The 19,352-nt window shown below is 44.2% G+C and overlaps 1 protein-coding gene across 1 annotated transcript in view; it reads right to left on the bottom strand.

Moving 5' to 3' along the window:
* Positions 1–19,352, bottom strand: part of LOC118394472 (serine/threonine-protein kinase NLK) — a 92,973-nt gene that overhangs the window by 29,582 nt on the left and 44,039 nt on the right. The window contains exons 4-7 of the mRNA XM_035787724.2: positions 6,404–6,510; positions 6,160–6,245; positions 4,639–4,848; positions 3,659–3,760 (exon numbers count right to left, since the gene is read on the bottom strand). Of these exons, the coding sequence (XP_035643617.1) occupies positions 3,659–3,760; positions 4,639–4,848; positions 6,160–6,245; positions 6,404–6,510 (505 nt within the window). The remainder of the gene's footprint in view (positions 1–3,658; positions 3,761–4,638; positions 4,849–6,159; positions 6,246–6,403; positions 6,511–19,352) is intronic.

Genomic DNA, 19,352 nt, shown 5'->3' with positions numbered 1-19,352 from the left:
GCGTTTCAAACGTCACTCGCTCTGAGACTTGGAGTAGCTGTTCCCCTTGCTCTGCATGGGTATTGCTGCTTCGAGGGTGGCTGTTGTCGATGTGTTCCTGGTTTGAGCCCAGGTAGGAGCGAGGAGAGGGACAGAAGCTATACTGTTACATTGGCAATACTAAAGTGCCTATAAGAACATCCAAAAGTCAATGGTTAATGAAATACAAATGGTATAGAGACAAATAGTCCTATAATTCCTATAATAACTACAACCTAAAACTTTTTACCTGGGAAAATTGAAGACTCATGTTAAAAGGAACCACCAGCGCGCAGTGGTTAAGGGCGCTGTACTGCAGCTCCAGTTGTGCCACCAGAGACTCTGGGTTCGCGCCCAGGCTCTGTCATAACCGGCCGCGACCGGGAGGTACGTGGGGCGGCACACAATTGGCATAGCGTCGTCCGGGTTAGGGAGGGTTTGGACGGTAGGGATATCCTTGTCTCATCGCGCACCAGCGACTCCTGTGGCGGGCCGGGCGCAGTGCACGCTAACCAAGGTTGCCAGGTGCAGGGTGTTTCCTCCGACACATTGGTGCGGCGGGCTTCCGGATGCGCGCTGTGTTAAGAAGCAGTGCGGCTTGGTTGGGTTGTGTATCGGAAGACGCATGACTTTCAACCTTCGTCTCTCCCGTGCCCGTACGGCAGTTGTAGCGATGAGACAAGATAGGATACCACGAAATTGGGGAGAAAAAGGGGGTACATTTTTTTAATTAAAAAAAAAAAGGAACCACCAGCTTTCATATGTTCTGAGCAAGGAACTTAAACATTAGCTTTCTTACATGGCACATATTGCACTTTTACTTTCTTCTCCAACACTTTGTTTTTGCATTATTTAAACCGAATTAAAATAAGTGTTCATTCAGTATACTTGTAACTGTCATTTTTACAAATAAATGTAAAAAAATTGGTATCGGTGTTGAAAAATCATAATCGGGGGGACACGTCTGGCACTGCAGGATTTGAGTCCCTGGCGGCGGTGTGTGTTACTGATGGTAGGCTTTGTTACTTTGGTCCCAGCTCTCTGCAGATCATTCACTTGGTCCCCCCATGTGGTTTTGGGATTTTTGCTCACCGTTCTAGTGATTTTGACCCCACGGGGTGAGATCTTGCGTGGAGCCCCAGATCAAGGGAGATTATCAGTGGTCTTGTATGTCTTCCATTTCCAAATAATTGCTCCCACAGTTGATTTCTTCAAATCAAGCTGCTTACCTATTGCAGATTCAGTCTTCCCAGCCTGGTGCAGGTCTACAATTTTGTTTCTGGTTTCCTTTGACAGCTCTTTGGTCTTGGCCATAGTGGAGTTTGGAGTGTGACTGTTTGAGGTTGTGGACAGGTGTCTTTTATACTGATAACAAGTTCAAACAGGTGACATTAATACAGGTAACGAGTGGAGGACAGAGGAGCTTCTTAAAGAAGAAGTTACAGGTCTGTGAGAGCCAGAAATCTTGCTTGTTTGTAGGTGACCAAATACTTATTTTCCACCATAATTTGCAAATAAATTCATTAAAAATATTACAATGTGATTTTCTGGATTTTTTTTCTCTCATTTTGTCTGTCATAGTTGAAGTATACCTATGATGAAAATTACAGGCCTCTCTCATCTTTTTAAGTGGGAGAACTTGCACGATTGGTGGCTGACTAAATACTTTTTTGCCCACTGTATATATACACACACACATACATAGTTGAAGTTGGAAGTTTACAAATACTTAGGTTGGAGTCATTAAAACTCGTTTTTCAACCACTGCACACATTCCTTGTTAACAAACTATAGTTTTGGCAAGTCGGTTAACACATCTACTTTGTGCATGACACAAAGTTGTATCACAATTCCAGTGGGTCAGACGTTTACATACACTAAGTTGACTGTGCCTTTAAACAGCTTGGAAAATTGCAGAAAATTATGTCATAGCTTTAGAAGCTTCTGATAGGCTAATTGACATCATTTGAGTCAATTGGAGGTGTACCTGTGGATGTATTTCAAGGCCAACCTTCAAACTCAGTGTCTCTTTGCTTGACATCATGGGGAAATCAAAAGAAATCAGCCAAGACTTCAGAAAAACAATTGTAGACCTCCGCAAGTCTGGTTCATCCTTGGGAGCAATTTCCAAACGCCTAAAGGTACATCGTTCATCTGTACAAATAATAGTACGCAATTATATACACCATGGGACCACGCAGCCGTCATACCGCTCAGAAAGGAGACGCCTTCTGTCTCCTAGAGATGAACGTACTTTGGTGCGAAAAGTGCAAATCAATCCCAGAACAACAGCAAAGGACCTTCAAGATGCTGGAGGAAACAGGCACCAAAGTATCTACACCCACAGTAAAACAAGTCCTATATCGACATAACCTGAAAGGCCGCTCAGCAAGGAAGAAGCCACTGCTGTAAATCCGCCATTAAAATGCCTGACTATGGTTTGCAACTGCACATGGGGACAACAATCGTACTTTTTTGGAGAAATGTCCTCTGGTCTGATGAAACAAAAAGCGCTGTTTGGCCATAATGATCCCTGTTATGTTTGGAGGAAAAAGGGGGAGGCTTGCAAGCCGAGGAAACAATATCCCAACCGTGAAGCTCGGGGGTGGCAGCATCATGTTGTGGGGGTGCTTTGCTGCAAGAGGGACGGATGCACTTTACAAAATAGAGGATGGAAAATTAGGTGGATATATTGGATATATTGAAGCAGCATCTCAATACATTAGTCAGGAAGTTAAAGCTTGGTCGCAAATGGGTCTTCCAAATGGACAATGACCCCAAGCATACTTCCAAAGTTGTGGCAAAATGGCTTAAGGGCAACAAAGTCAAGGTATTGGAGTGGCCATCACAAAGCCCTGACCTCAATCCTATAGAAAATGTCTGGGCAGAACTGACAAAGCGTGTACGAGCAAGGAGGCCTACAAACCTGACTCAGTTACACCAGCTCTGTCAGGAGGAATGGGCCAAAATTCTCTCAACTTATTGTGGGAAGCTACCCGAAATGTTTGACCCAAGTTACACAATTTAAAGGCAATGCTACCAAATACTAATTCAGTGTTTTGTAAACTTCTGACCCACTTGGAATGTGATGAAAGAAATAAAAGCTGAAATAAATAATTATATTACTATTATTCTGACATTTCACATTCTTAAAATAAAGTGGTGATCCTAACTGCCCTAAAACAGGGAATCTTTACTAGGATTAAATGTCAGAAATTGTGAAAAACTGAGTTTAAATGCATTTGGCTAAGGTGTATGTAAACTTTCGACTTCAACTGTACATACATGCATGCATACATATACAGTTGCTACTGCTCGACTAACAAAATATTGGTCGAACAACAGCCTATCAAACAAACAATCGACCAGTCGACTAATTGGGGTCAGCCCTAACACACACACAAACAGCTGGATCTTTTCTCAGTAAGTGTGAAACCTATGTTCTTTAAATAACTAGAGTCAATACAAAAGTCAATGAAACAAAGAGGTGGAACAAAACCTCAACAAAACACCATCTTTCTGTCCAAGAGGACCATTCATCACTGACTCCTGTAATTTGTAGAACTTCTGAAAACCTTGCTCAGGAGACTCATCTGCTGTCCTGCTCCAGAAAACATACACCGCTCATATGTGTCCCTACCTGTTTGTGTGGTCCTCTGAGGATGTGGGCCCTGGCCCCCTCACACGCCGTCCTCATGGCCTCCAGAGAGGGAGTTCCCAGCAGGTCCGTGATCAGATCCAGCTTCAACACAGAAGAACACCATGCAGCTTATGTTACTGTGCTTGAGACATGCATGCATGAACGCACTCACACAAACACACGCTATGGCACATATGCAGTAAAGGCAAAGTAGTTGAGAGAGGCAGGCTAAGTAAATGACTCCAGGGAGCTGTACTGTATGTATTTTGTGTACTGACGTATTGCTCCAGAATACAATTTTGCAGTGTATTGTGAACCTACAGTATCTGTGAACACATGTAATTTTAGACATGAGCCATTTGTGTCGATATCAGAAGTGAAAGGGACTAACTAGTGTGTGCTGAGACATAAAACTGCATTCATCCCTCCCCAGCTAACTCAACATGTCATCTGTATTTTAGTTTTTTTACCCCGCCTGGCCCACCACAAGAAGTCGCTAAAGCGCAATGCCCCCCTGGCCAAACCCTCCCCTAACCCGAACAACACTGGGCCAATTTTGCGCCTCCTCATGGGTCTCCCGGTCGCGGTCGGCTGGGACACAGCCTGGGATCGAACCCAGGTCTGTAGTGACGCCTCTAGCAATGCGAAAACAGTGCCTTAGACCGCTGTGCCAATCGGGAGGCAACATGTCATTTCTGAAAGGGATGTAAATGAGGCAGGACCAGAGCCCAAGGTCTGGAGAGACACGGACACTAAAGATTCAAGGAAACTCTGTTCTGTTTTCAAATACAAACTTGATCTCTGAAAGCTCTGCTCAAGCTGAAAGTGCTCAGTGAAGTCTACAGACTAACACAACTAAGGATAGCGAATACCTTTTTTTCTTATAAAATAAGCCCAGAAATGCTCTGCACTGAATACTAGATCAGCAAGTATTCCAGATGACAGATCAACATGTCCCCAGTGTTTACAGTATTGGTTACCTGCTGGATGGGGCTTTGTGCCTGGAACAGGATGCGTCGGCCCAGTAGCTCGGCGAAGATGCATCCTATAGACCAAATGTCGATGGCGTTGGAGTAATGGTGGCTGCCCATGAGGATCTCTGGCGCACGGTAATACTGGGTCACCACCTCCTGAGTCATGTGACGAGACTCGTCAAGCTCCTCCACCCGCGCCAGCCCAAAGTCACAGATCTGGAGAGGGATGAAGGCAGAGAACATGTTCACATTAATACATCCATCAATACCAATATACAAATAGACTAGTCCTCCCAACCCAACCTAACTCAAGGTTCAGATGCATGCAGCTTCTTGTAAGATACACTATTTATTATTTGGCAGCTTACTGTGACTGTTCTGAGTCAATTGTTACATAACTGAATGACAACATCGTCTGATACGTCTAAAGACACAAAAGAAAGGAATACTTGGATTGTTCACAAACGGACTAACGAGCTGCTCCGAATTTCTTTGTTCCCTTATCTCTTTCCCCCCCCAAACTCTTCAAGGGATGAGCAGCTTTTTCAGAAATGCATGGCACATCACTAATTATATTTTCCAATGAAAACACTTACTGAAGTTGATTTACCAACCTCTTCTATGGTGTCCCTACAGGAACACACTTCTGTCTCGACCCCCTCTCAATTTCTTTTTGTTGCTCTGTTAGCTAAATATACATTCTGGTCAGAATGACAGGAAGTGAAGGAATGGGGAGCCACATTAGTGTCGCACTGCTACGGGTCACATTACTCCAGACGATTGCTCCCCACCAGCTTGTACACAACTAAATCAAACTGCTTGAGTAGCTGATGCTGCTGAAGGAGATTTTTGGAAGGGGATATTTATCAGAAATTAAATGACCACCTCTCTAAAATAATGGCAGACTTGGTAGAGAAGGAACACAGCGATATCATGGGCAGACAGCACCCAATCATATGCAGGGAGCCTCACAGAGGCAGGCAAGGATGGGTTTTTCTGAAAATAGCCCAGAATGTGTAGGGAAGGTTTTTGGGAAATTAGAATTAGGAGCTAAATTAGTAAATGTCTGCTAGAGACAATCTGTTCTCCAGAGTCAGCCAGAGAATCACTGCCCTCCACCCTCTCCTCACTTTCTCTCTCCCCCACCCGTGGATTAGCACCCCTCCCAGTTGTCTGTGAGGGAGGAGGGGGAGCTAAGGGTAGAATAAGCCCAGGCAGGGCCTCCATTACTAGACCCCAGGATGAAGATTTAGGTGTCAGGAGCCCAGCATCATGTATTGTAGAAATCCCACTGGGGCGTCAGACCCCCAGTAACACAGGCTACAGAGACTCAGGGCGTCAGACAGCAAGTGAGAGCAGGAGTCAGGAATGTGTGTGTGTGCGTACGCATTTCAGATACTGTACTTCCACAGAGCAGATTCCAACCCCAAGTTGACCTCATAAATATCATAGTGTAGATCTCAGTGGAGTAATACATGTCATCACAGGAGGATTCAGATGTTAGATAGTAGAGGACAGTAGATCAACCTTAAGCACACAGTTGCTGTTGACCAGGAGGTTGCCAGGTTTGATGTCTCGATGTAGGATGCCAGCTGAGTGCAGGTACTTCAGTCCTACAGACAAAACACATACCGGGAAGGATTCAGTTCCTTGTGTGAAGGTCCCACCCCATTTTTTATCATGACGATTCAAACTGATATGTGTGTGAATATCACGTTTTAATGTTTGCAATGTGATCTGGGAGAGTGTGAGCGTGTCGGAGAGGTCTTACCTCGGAGGATCTGATAGAGAAACACTTTGACATGGTCTGAGCTGAGGGGCTGAGGTGACACGATGATCTTATGGAGGTCACTCTGCATCAGTTCTGTCACCACATAGCTGGATGAGGAGTGGTCAAGGAAAACAACACCACAAAGACTACACAAATATTCTGCAGAGAAGAGCTAGCTAGGTAGTGAAGAGAGGTTAATGGAAGTAAGTGGGAATAGGTAGAGGAAATACTATTCACAGTGTATTCTGTTGCATTCTAACCTACATAAAATGTTTCCAACCTAAATGGATGTTACTGACAGAGGTTGTTCCAATTTCTCTGCAAGTAGCATCAGTACGGTATCGATCCATTGTCACAATGGGCACCTGCTGTGAGTTTTAATAGACCTCTATGGTGGGGTCTCTATTTCCTGTCTTTCTGCCCCTTTCACACTCTCCTGGGAAAGACATTCAGGCAGCCCTGTTTTGCTCTCCCTTCTCAGTCATTCTGGCAGGTTAGACACAATACATTACATGTGGAATACCTGAACCACAGCGCATAGAAACGTCTCTGATAGAAACAACTTAATCCTGCCATCTAACACTGTCAGTAGGCAGGCCAACTCCCAGAGCACACAGGCATCCCAGCCCAGCCGTGTGTGTGTGTGAGAGAGTGAGAATGGTTAGAGCCGAGGGTGCGACACTGCCTCATCGATCCTCCACAGCTCATGCAGAGACTTCTAACAAAAGCGCACACACACACACACACACACACACACACACACACACACACACACACACACACACACACAATCAATAAAGATGGAATTAAGCTACTTGTGGCATGAAATCAGAAGAGGAACAGAAGAGGCCGTGCACACACACCACACCAGGAAGGCTGAGGCTACATACCCGCTCGTGCACACGCCTGAAACACACTCACACACAGCCAGTTGGAGAAGGCTGAGGACACTGGGTGCCTTGTGCTCCGTTGGGTCCTCGCCTCCCTGCAGACCCCCCCCATGTCAGCTGCTCAACAACTCCCACTCTTTTACAGCCACTTTTTGTTAGCTGACGCCAATGGCGACAGCTAGACCTCCTGGGGTCTGACACATAACGAAAAATATATTACAGAAAAAAACACTTTACAATTTATATACATTTTAAAACAATAACATAGACATTACAGACATACACAATTTCAGTGCATTCGGTAACTATTCAGAGCCCTTCCCTTTTTCCACATTGTTATGAAATACTTTTTCTAAAATGGATAAATATAAAATGTTCCTCAGCAATCTTCACACAATGCCCCATAATAACAAAGCAAAAACTGTTCTTTAGAAAATGTAAAAAATGTCTAAAAATAAAAAATGGAAATACCGTATTTACATAAGTATTCAGACCCTTTGCTATGAGACTCAATAATTGAGCTCAGGTGCATCCTGTTTCCATTGATCATCCTTGATGTTTCTACAACTTGGAGTCCACCTGCGGTACATTCAATTGATTGGACAGGATTTGGAAAGGCACACACCTGTCTATATAAAAAGGTCCCACAGTTAACAGTGCATGTCAGAACAAAAACCAAGTCATGAGGTAGAAGGAATTGTCTGTAGAGCTCCGAGACAGGATTGTGTCGAGGCACAGATCTGGGGAAGGGTACCAAAAGATTTCTGCATTGAAGGTCCCCAAAAACACAGTGGCCTCCATCATTCTTAAATGGAAGTTTGGAACCACCAGGACTCTTCCTAGAGCTGGCCGCCTGGCCAGACTAAGCAATCAAGGGAGAAGGGCCTTGGTCAGGGAAGTGATGGTCACTTTGACAGACCTCCAGAGTTCCTCTGTGGAGATCGGAGAAGGACAACCATTTCTGCAGCACTCCACCAATAAGGCCTTTCCGGTAGAGTGCCAGACGTATGCCACTCCTCGGTAAAGGGCACGCCTACTTGGAGTTCGCCAAAAGGTACCTAAAGGATTATCATACCATGACAAACAAGATTCTCTGGTCTGATGAAACCAAGATTGAACTCTTTGGCCTGAATGCCAAGAGTCACATCTGGAGGAAATCTGGCACCATCCCTATGGTGAAGCATAGTGGTGGCAGCATCATGCTGTGGGGATGTTTTTCAGTGGCAGGGACTGGGAGACTAGTCAGGATCGAGAGAAAGATGAACGGAGCAAACTACAGAGAGATCCTTTATGAAAACCTGCTCCAGAGTGTTCACCTTCCAACAGGACAGCGACTCTAAGCACACAGCCAAGACAATGCAGGAGTGGCTTCAGGGAAAAATCTCTGAATGTTCTTGACTGGCCCAGCCAGAGCCCGGACTTGAACCCGATTGAACATCTCTGGAGAGACCTGAATATAGATGTGCAGCGACGCTCCCCATCCAACCTGACATAGCTTGAGAGGATCCGCAGAGAGGAATGGGAGAAACTCCCATTGAAGCATGCTGCCAAACGTGCTTCAACAAAGTACTGAGTAAAGAATCTGAATACTTATATAACTGATATTTCTAAAAACCTGTTTTTGCTTTGTCATTATGGGGCATTGTGTGTAGATTTATAATACGATTTTGGAATAAGGCTGTAACGTAACAAAATGTGGAAAAAGTCAAAGGACTGAAAACTTTCTGAATGCACTGTACATACATATACTATACTACATATACATGTGCCTTAACCCGTCACCCCTCCTTGGCTTATCACTCGCGTCACACACACACACTCCCTCCCTCTATCACAAGGCCTCTCCCTTGCATACTACGATCCCATCCCCTCTGCTAGCGTCTCTCACACATGGAGAAGATAAGTGCCAACCGGACACACCACAGTGGAGAACATGAGGCCCAGGGGCCGACCCAACTATCTGGCCTTGGCACAGCTCCCGATGCTTCCTTTCTGCTTGATAAAACGAAACGCTTAATTACCACTCAGCGTCTCACCGACAGCACTGTGTGCATGTCTACTTCAGCAAGAGACATGCACTGTTTAGCCTTAAACATTTATTAATAATTCAAATTGGAAGCAAATTGCATTTCGCTATGCATCCAAATCATCTCAAAGTGACAATGACTAATAACGACAACATATATTTTCCATAATAGTTGTAAAATCCCACGCAATAGGTATTCTGACAATCCATGGATGAAACAACTCATTGCCAATTGCAATTTGTCAAATTGTCAGGAAAATAACCCAACAAAGCCCAGGAGTCCCTTAATTGTATCAGTGACAAGGCAGGGAACAGATTACTTTTGTCCTGCCTCTAATACTGTATAATTATCCTCACGCAAATCATCTGCATGCTTGATTCCTCCACTGAAATGCAAACTACACTCTTTCCTCTGAGTCCCATGCTTGATCGGTGGTGGATGACGCTCTCTCTCTGCTCTGGTGACAATAACAAGGCTCTCTCTTTCTCCGGGTAAAAAGGCATGCCCTGATGGTGAGTGAGCGAGCAAGCGAGTGCGAGAACACCAGGCACTGGGGCTCTGGACACCTCTAGTCATTCAGAGGAGTGATGGAGATGGAGCAGAAAAACATGTGAAGAGAGGAATGGTTTGGAATGTGGGGATCAGTTTCTGTTATAAGAATGGAGTGTGCAACATATCCAGTATTATTGTGTGTATGGACTTTAGTTGGGTTAATCTGTGTAGGGTATGGCACCCCTGGCCTGCCCACCTGTGCGCAATCATTCCCCTTTTAACCATGTGACCTGGCGCTGAACACACTCCCAGAGGGCTCTGGTTACCTGTTATTATGCCAACCAACACATCCAAGAAGTGGGAAGTGGCAGAGAGGCACCTGGGATCTGCTGTATGTCAGGGAGCCAAACCTCCCCCTCCCTGCATGACTAACCCACAGAAGAGAGGATGTGGAGCAAGAGGCAAAGTACTAATGTAAACACACGTTGGCAAGGTGAGGTAAGGGGAAACCTAAGAGACATTTTAAGACCTCTTGTGGTTTTCCCTGTTTAAATGACAGTAGGCAATTAAGGTCACAGTTATGAATACTTAGGACACTAAAGAGGCCTTTCTACTGACTGAAAAACTTCAAAGGAAAGATGCCCAGGGTCCCTGCTCATCTGCGTGAACGTGCCTTAGACATGCTGCAAGGAGGCATGAGGACTGCAGATGTGGCCAGGGCAATAAATTGCAATGTCAGTACTGGATTGGTACATCGGTACATCCGAACTTCGCACCTGCAGGACAGGTACAGGATGACAACAACTGCCCGAGCTACACCAGGAACGCACAATCCCTCCATCAGTGCCCAGACTGTCCGCAATAGGCTGAGAGAGGCTGGACTGATGGCTTGTAGGCCTGTTGTAAGGCAGGTCCTCACAAGACATCACCAGCAACAACATCGCCTATGGGCACAAACCCACCGTCACTGGACCAGACAGGACTGGCAAAAAAGTGCTCGTCACTGACGAGTCGCGGTTTTGTCTCACCAGGGGTGATGGTCGGATTTGCGTTTATAGTCAAAGGAATGAGCGTTACACCGAGGCCTGTACTTTGGAGAGAGATCGATTTGGAGGTGGAGGGTCCGTGATGGTCTGGGGCGGCGTGTCACAGCATCATCGGACTGAGCTTGTTGTTGTTACTCAGTGCGTTACAGGGAAGACATATTCCTCACTCATGTGGTACCCTTCCTGCAGACTCATCCTGACATGACCCTCCAGCATGACAATGCCACCAGCCATACTGCTCCTTCTGTGCATGATTTCCTGCAAGACAGGAATGGCAGTGTTCTGCCATGGCCAGCAAAGAACCTGGATCTCAATCCCATTGAGTACGTCTGGGACCTGTTGGATCGGAGGGTGAGGGCTAGGGACATTCCCCCCAGAAATGTCCAGGAACTTGCAGGTGCCTCGGTGGAAAAGTGGGGTAACATCTCACAGCAAGAACTGGCAAATCTGGTGCAGTCCATGAGGAGATGCACTGCAGTACTTAATGCAGCTGGTGGCCACACCAGATACTGACTGTTAATTTTGATATTGACTGCCCCCTTTGTTCAGGGACACATTATTCCATTTGTTAGTCACGTCTGTGGAACTTGTTCAGTTTGTCTCAGTTGTTGAATCTTATGTTCATGTAAATATTTACACGTTAAGTTTGCTGAAAATAAACGCAGTTGACAGTGAGAAGACATTTATTTTTTTTTGTTTTGTTTATATCGCTCGGTGCATTGGGATGAGTCATTTTGTTTTATGATGAAATGTCAAGCACATCCATTTATTTCATAAAGCACCTGCAACGTCTTCCTGAATCCAAATGTACATTTAATCTAATTGCCTGTGAGAGTCTCTCCCTCCCTTATTGTTGCCGTGCATCAGGCTGTAATCATCACATCTTCCTGTGTGTCACGTTCTGACCTTAGTTCTGTTGTTATGTCTTGGTTTTAGTATGGTCAGGGCATGAGTTGGGTGGGTTATCTATGTTCCTTTTTCTTTGTTTTGGGATTTCTGTGGTTGGCCTGGTATGGTTCTCAATCAGAGGCAGCTGTCAATCGTTTTCCCTGATTGAGAACCATACTTAGGTGACCTGGTTGTCCCTGATTGAGAACCATACTTAGGTAGCCTGGTTGTCCCTGATTGAGAACCATACTTAGGTAGCCTGGTTTCACTTTTGAGTTGTGGGTGATTGTTTCCTGTTGTAATGTTTGTTTCACATTTCAGGACTGTTTCGGTTTTCGTTTGTATCATTCACTTTGTTATTTTGTATTCAGTTTAATAAACTAAAATGGACACTTACCACGCTGCACATTGGTCCGATCTCTCCTACTCCTCCTCAGAGGAGGATGAAAAAACCCGTTACACTGTGTCAGGAGCAGTTTAATCATTATCAGGCTGTAATCACCACGTCTTCCTGTGTCAGGAGCAGTTAAATCAATATCAGGCTGCACAGGCCTGGCTGTGTGTGTTTGTATAGAAGAGTGTGTTCAGTTTAATATGCTACCTGATTAAAAACACCCCCTCTACATAATAACCAGCGTGTAGATCTGGGGAGATGACATTCATATTCCTGTTCTGACAGAGCAGACCAATACGGAGAACAGACCAGCCTACAGTACTCTGCCGTGGGTGCTTAATAAATACATATGCATGCACAAACAGATACACACACACACAAAGACAGAAGGCGTGTCAGACCTCTCGCTCCCGCTCATTCATAAATGCACGCAAGCAACTTCAGCAGAGACCTTAATACTAAAATAGGTACAGTCACTTCCGGAACAGCAAATGACTCACTATATCTGACACATGGATGCAGTCAGTCCTGAGTCAAACACACCACACTACTCTGAGATAGAGAGCCTATTCAGATTAGCCACCCATTTCCAGACTCTGTATTTCAGCAGGATCATTTCATTTTCAGAGGGGGTATTTATAGGAATCCGAAGAAATAGAAAGAGCAGTGGGCAACCAAACCTAAGCACGGTGATTGTGGATAGACTCAATATCCAAGTAATTTCCTGACAAAGTGTAACTCCCCATAACAGACTTCTCAAAAGCAGGCAGGCATGTGGTTTCCCTGAATGTGCTCTCTTTCTCTTGGTAGGTTGTGATAGCCCCATGCCATGTTACATTGAGGGCTATATACAGCCTGTTGTTGTGCCAGTAATTCACTAGCCTTCCTTGATGTGTGTGTGTGGTAATGAACATAGGAGTGCCATGGTAAAGATATGGAGACACGTTGGCTCAGATAACTCTGGAGATAACACTCAGTGGAAGACAGTGAAGTAGTTGTTAGTCAGGACTAGTAGGGGTGTTGGTAGGTGGTAAAATGTTAACCTCTCAAATCAGGCTGGAAAATGAGATGAGGGGACGCTAACCCCCTACAAAAGTACACCCAAGAAAAAGAGCGTGCACACCAAAACCCACAGAGGAAATGCTTACAAGTTAGCAGAGCTACCGGCCTCAGCCTCTACCAGGGCTTTAAACTACAACCAATTTGGTGACATTTGTGATAATTTTTTCTGTGCGACCAAGCTCATCATTAAGCTCCGGACCCTGGGACTGAAAACCTCCCTCTGCAACTGGATCCTAGATTTCCTAACAGGCAGCACCCAGGTGGTGAGGGTAGAAAACAACACATCCGCCACGCTGACCCTCAACATGGGGCCTCTCGGGTGTGTGGTTGGTCCCCTCCTGTACTCTCTGTTCACCCAACCCCATCATTAAGTTTGCTGACGACACAACGGTGGTAGGCCTGATCACCAATGACGATGAGACAGCCTTTAGGGAGGTCAGTGACCTGGCAGTCTGGTGCCAGGACACTGACCTTTCCCACAACGTCAGCAAGACAAAGGAGCTGATCGTGGACTACAGAAAACGGAAGGCTGAGCACACCCCCATCCACAGGACTGTAGTGGAGCCGGACGTTCCTCATATCCACATCACTAAGTATACATACAATGTCAGAGGCTGACGCATGCTGAACGTGGAACTAGAGAGAGCTCGGTTGTTTTTGAAAATTTCTGGAAAAGTTTTTTCTTGAGAAAACAAATATTTACTAGCCTACCTGTTTCATGTAGATCCCGTGACGTGGTTATCCTCAGTTTCTGGAACCACTACTATCTGTCCCGGGATACTGCCAAACCCTAAAAACCTGCTGCTTGGTAAAGTGGTTAGCTTAGCTGCTCGCTATGAAGCTAGCCAGGTTTCCTTGACAGTTTGAACACCACCCTCGATACGGTTAGCCCTTGCGGCTGGTACTGCGGATAGTTCCGGGCTTGTGGCTGTTTAAATCCCAGCTGTTTGTTGCCGTTTCCGTCGGCCCTGAGAGCTGTGCTGGCTGGAACTGCGTTGAGTATCAGTGTTAGCCTACACTGCTACCATGACAAAGAACAAAGCCTAAAATCTTAGAAATTGTTGCATGTTTACTTTAGATTTTTGTTCAGTGTAGAATGACTATGTATACAGATGATTAAACACTCTACATGTCAGTACCCAAAGCCAGTGAGCTCACTGAAATTAGAAATAAGGAGTTGCAGTCCATATAAAAATAGGGGATAAATAATAAACTGGTCATAAACAGAGCTAAAACTAAAAGCATTGTATTTGTTTTAAAACATTCTCTAAAACCTAAACCTCAAATGGAATTGTGTAGAAATGGTGTGACCAATTGAGCAAGTTGAGTGAACTAAACTGCTAGGTATAACATTGGATGGTCAATTATCATGGCCAAGTCATATTGACAAAGTTGTTGTGAAGATGAGGAGGGGTATGTCTGTTATAAAAAAATGTTTTAGGTATTCTTTACACAATTCAACTGTACTAGTCGTTCAAGCTCTGGTCTTGTCCCATCTTGATTACTCTCCGGTAATATGGTCAAGTGCAGCAAAGAAAGACCTAACAAAACAGAAGCAGCACACCTTGCCATTAACTGCACATACAGAACTAATATCAACAACATGCATGCCAGTCTTTCCTGGCTGAGGGCCTCACCTAGTTATAATGTCTATGTTAATGATTTTAAATACATCTAAACTGTAATGTGTATTTTTCTTTCTGCATTGTTGGGAAGGGCCATAAATAAGCATTTCCCTGTTTGTCTACACCGGTTGTTTATGAAGCATTTCCCTGTTTGTCTACACCGGTTGTTTATGAAGCATTTCCCTGTTTGTCTACACCGGTTGTTTATGAAGCATTTCCCTGTTTGTCTACACCGGTTGTTTATGAAGCATTTCCCTGTTTGTCTACACCGGTTGTTTATGAAGCATTTCCCTGTTTGTCTACACCGGTTGTTTATGAAGCATTTCACTGTTTGTCTACACCGGTTGTTTATGAAGCATTTCCCTGTTTGTCTACACCGGTTGTTTATGAAGCATTTCACTGTTTGTCTACACCGGTTGTTTATGAAGCATTTCCCTGTTTGTCTACACCGGTTGTTTATGAAGCATTTCCCTGTTTGTCTACACCGGTTGTTTATGAAGCATTTCCCTGTTTGTCTACACCGGTTGTTTATGAAGCATTTCCCTGTTTGTCTACACCGGTTGTTTATGAAGCATTTCCCTGTTTGTCTACACCGGTTGTTTATGAAGCATTTCCCTGTTTGTCTACACCGGTTGTTTATGAAGCATTTCCAAATACATTTGTTTGTAATAATTGTTGTAATGATAAGGCACTTTACTGTTGTTTAGTGGTGGAAAAAAGCATTTCCCTGTTTGTCTACACGACTTATGGTTGTTTTTTATGAAGTACGGTTTCCCTGTTTGTCTACTCCACCGGTTGTTTCCTGACCCAAGCCTCTCCAGGTTCTCCTGTTTGTCTACACCTGGTTGTTTATCTGAAGCGTTTCCCCATTGTTTGTCTACACCCCAAGGTTGTTTATGGGGGAGAAGACCTATTCTCTTCATATCGCCCTGTTTGTCTACACAACAAACAGGTTGTTTACCGTGCTGTGCAATCGTTTCCCTGTTTGTCTAGCCACACGGTTAAATGTTTAACCGCCATGAAAAAGACGTTTCCCTGTTAGTCTACACCGGTTGTTTATGAGACTCAACAGCGTTTCCCTGTTGCCTTGTCTACACCAGACAGAGTTCAGTTGTTTATGAAGCATTTCCCTATGGGGGTGCCACAGTTTGTCTACACGGTTGTTTATGAAGCATTTCCCTGTTTGTCACAACCTCCAAACGTTTATGCCAACAGCATTTCCCTGTTTGTCTAAACACCGGTTGTTTATGAAGCATTTCCCTGTTTGTCTATAAGTACACCGGTTGTTTTCCATGAAGCATTTCCCAGAGTGTTTGTCTACACCTCCTTGTTTATGAAAACATTTCCCTGTTTGTCTACAAAATGGTTGTTTAGCAAACTGAAGCATTTCCCTGTTTGTCTACACCGGTTGTTTATGAAGCATTTCCCTGTTTGTCTACACCGGTTGTTTATGAAGCATGTGACAAATACATTTGATTTGATAATAATTGTTGTAATGATAAGGCTTCACTTTACTGTTATTTCCAGTGGTGGAAAAAGTACTCAAATGTCATACTGTAGTAAAACATAACTTAACAGAAAATGACTCAAGTGTAAGTACAGATACCCCAAAAACGACTTATGTAGTACTTTAAAGTATTTTTACTTAAGTACTTCACACCACTGGTTATTTCCAAGCACCAAAAAAGGTGATATGCACCATTAATCCAGCAAAAACAGTTTGCTTCTAGCCCAACCAGGTCCAAATCTGACCCATATTACCGGGGTAAACATTTTTTTCTTCCTATAGTGGATCGCCGGGACTGCATTTTACATTCATAAACCATGTCGTGGGCCATTCTAAAACGACTCGTACTTATTCAGTGATGTTACCTGGTGTTGTACCGGAAGGCCTGCCGGCTTGAAGTGCTTCCTACTAGTTATCACGATCGGTAGCTAACGTGGCCTACATAAGAAATCATTCATATTGACAGCCATCTAGATGTGCCCTTAATTAATTGACCAAAATTGGCAACCAGTTTAACTTGAGGACCAGAATGTTGACCGCGGCGCCATACAAGTAGCAAAATAGTTGGCAAGAGATTTTTTATGTGCCAATTTATGTGCCAATTCTGTAGCACGTGGTTTATGAACTGACACATAAAACTGCTTGCGAGTTTTTCAATTTAAAATATTATTAAAAATTCTTGCCACAAACAGAATGTTATGTATTTGGGACATTCAACCATCTCAGCACTGCAGATTTTGCTACGAAGAGAAAGAATTATTAGATCCCTTATTTTGGTATTGACCCTATGTAGCTTGTTTCTGGTCACAGGTTCAGGAATGGCTGATAAATCACAACAGTTATCTAAAATTAACCCTACAAATAGCACTGTCGAGAGATTTGGAAAACCATAGTCAATCAATCAACAATATAACAATACTTTTAGTAAAAATATTTATCTTTAACTTACAATCTGTAGATACTATGTAATTTGTCAGGTTCGGAATTTCTGTGAAACATCACAGCAGTTTAAAAATATATGGAACATGGAAATCATAAAGAGGGCAGTTTACAGATATAGTGGTGATGGACTAGAGTAGCTGAGGGGTGGGTTTATGGAGATAGGTGGGCTGGACTAGAGTAGCTGAGGGGTGGGTTTATGGAGATAGGTGGGCTGGACTAGAGTAGCTGAGGGGTGGGTTTATGGAGATAGGTGGGATGGACAGAGTAGCTGAGGGGTGGGATGGACTAAGGGAGGGGTGGGTTTATGGAGATAGGTGGGATGGACAGAGTAGCTGAGGGGTGGGTTTATGGAGATAGGTGGGCTGGACTAGAGTAGCTGAGGGGTGGGTTTATGGAGATAGGTGGGCTGGACTAGAGTAGCTGAGGGGTGGGTTTATGGAGATAGGTGGGATGGACAGAGTAGCTGAGGGGTGGGATGGACTAAGAGTAGCTGAGGGGTGGGTTTATGGAGATAGGTGGGATGGACAGAGTAGCTGAGGGGTGGGTTTATGGAGATAGGTGGGATGGACAGAGTAGCTGAGGGGTGGGTTTATGGAGATAGGTGGGATGAACAGAGTAGCTGAGGGGTGGGTTTATGGAGATAGGTGGGATGGACAGAGTAGCTGATGGGTGGGATGGACTAGAGTAGCTGAGGGGTGGGTTTACAGAGATAGGTGGGATGGACAGAGTAGCTGAGGGGTGGAATGGACTGGAGTAGCTGAGGGGTGGGTTTACAGAGATAGGTGGGATGGACAGAGTAGCTGAGGGTGGGTTAATGGAGATAGGTGGGATGGACAGAGTAACTGAGGGGTGGGTTTATGGAGATAGGTGGGATGGACAGAGTAGCTGAGGGGTGGGTTTATGGAGATAGGTGGGATGGACAGAGTAGCTGAGGGGTGGGATGGACTAAGAGTAGCTGAGGGGTGGGTTTATGGAGATAGGTGGGATGGACAGAGTAGCTGAGGGGTGGGTTTATGGAGATAGGTGGGATGGACAGAGTAGCTGAGGGGTGGGTTTATGGAGATAGGTGGGATGGACAGAGTAACTGAGGGGTGGGTTTAAAAGCTCATGTTCTATAATAGTTATACATTGGTGTTTAGTCATAAGTACCATCTATCTAGATGTAATGTAACTACCGTAAAAAAGTAAAATGTGTCCAGAATGTACATGTAACAACAAAAGAAAAAGCAGTAAAATTAATCTAGTTACATTACATCTTTATTTTTGTCCCCCAAAAAATGTCATAATGAAACTGAATAAAAAGAACACAGCTGAATCAACACCGTCCAACCTATAGCAGAGCGCTTTCCACATGCCCACTCCTTACCTTTGACACACCACTTTCCCATACTCAGGTCGCTTTATTGGGATGCAGCCAACGCCTTCTCCATCTCAACAAGAAAATTGTGCTTTTACACAATGTACAAACCTTATATTCTGCTAATTACTTTGTAATTTCATTGACAGGTATTCATATCAACATTTTAGTTTTTCTAATAAAGTAATGTCTTTATGATATTACATATTCGTTTCTAGGGCACAACAATATAGGCTGTATCTAAATCAATAAAAAAAATTGTATTTTCTGATGCTCCTAAATTTCATGTGGTGCTCCTAACTTTTTAAAGTTGGGAGCACCAGTGCTACCAATGATTTTTTAAATTTTATTTAGAGCCTTAACCCCTACACACACATGCATCCGCAATGGCAGCCTTCTTCCTTCGCAGGATGCAAGCAGCAGCAGAGTAGTGTGTGTGTGTTTCTGTCAGGGGACAACCATGCTCCTCAGTGAATTTCATAAAAAAGGTCAATTGTAAAACATTTAAAAAGTAAACCTTTTTAGATAAAACTATACTAAATATATTCACTTCACCAAACAATTGATTAAAACATACTGTTTGCAATGAAGGTCTACAGTAGCCTCAACAGCACTCCGTAGGGTAGCACCATGGTGGAGCCGGAGGACAGCAAGCTTCCATCCTCCTCTGAGTACATCGACTTCAATACAAAACATAGGAGGCTCATGGTTCTCATCCC

Source organism: Oncorhynchus keta, chromosome 1 (genome assembly GCF_023373465.1).
Source record: "Oncorhynchus keta strain PuntledgeMale-10-30-2019 chromosome 1, Oket_V2, whole genome shotgun sequence".
Classification (NCBI taxonomy): domain Eukaryota; kingdom Metazoa; phylum Chordata; class Actinopteri; order Salmoniformes; family Salmonidae; genus Oncorhynchus; species Oncorhynchus keta.
This window is presented reverse-complemented; position numbering and strand designations above follow the sequence as displayed.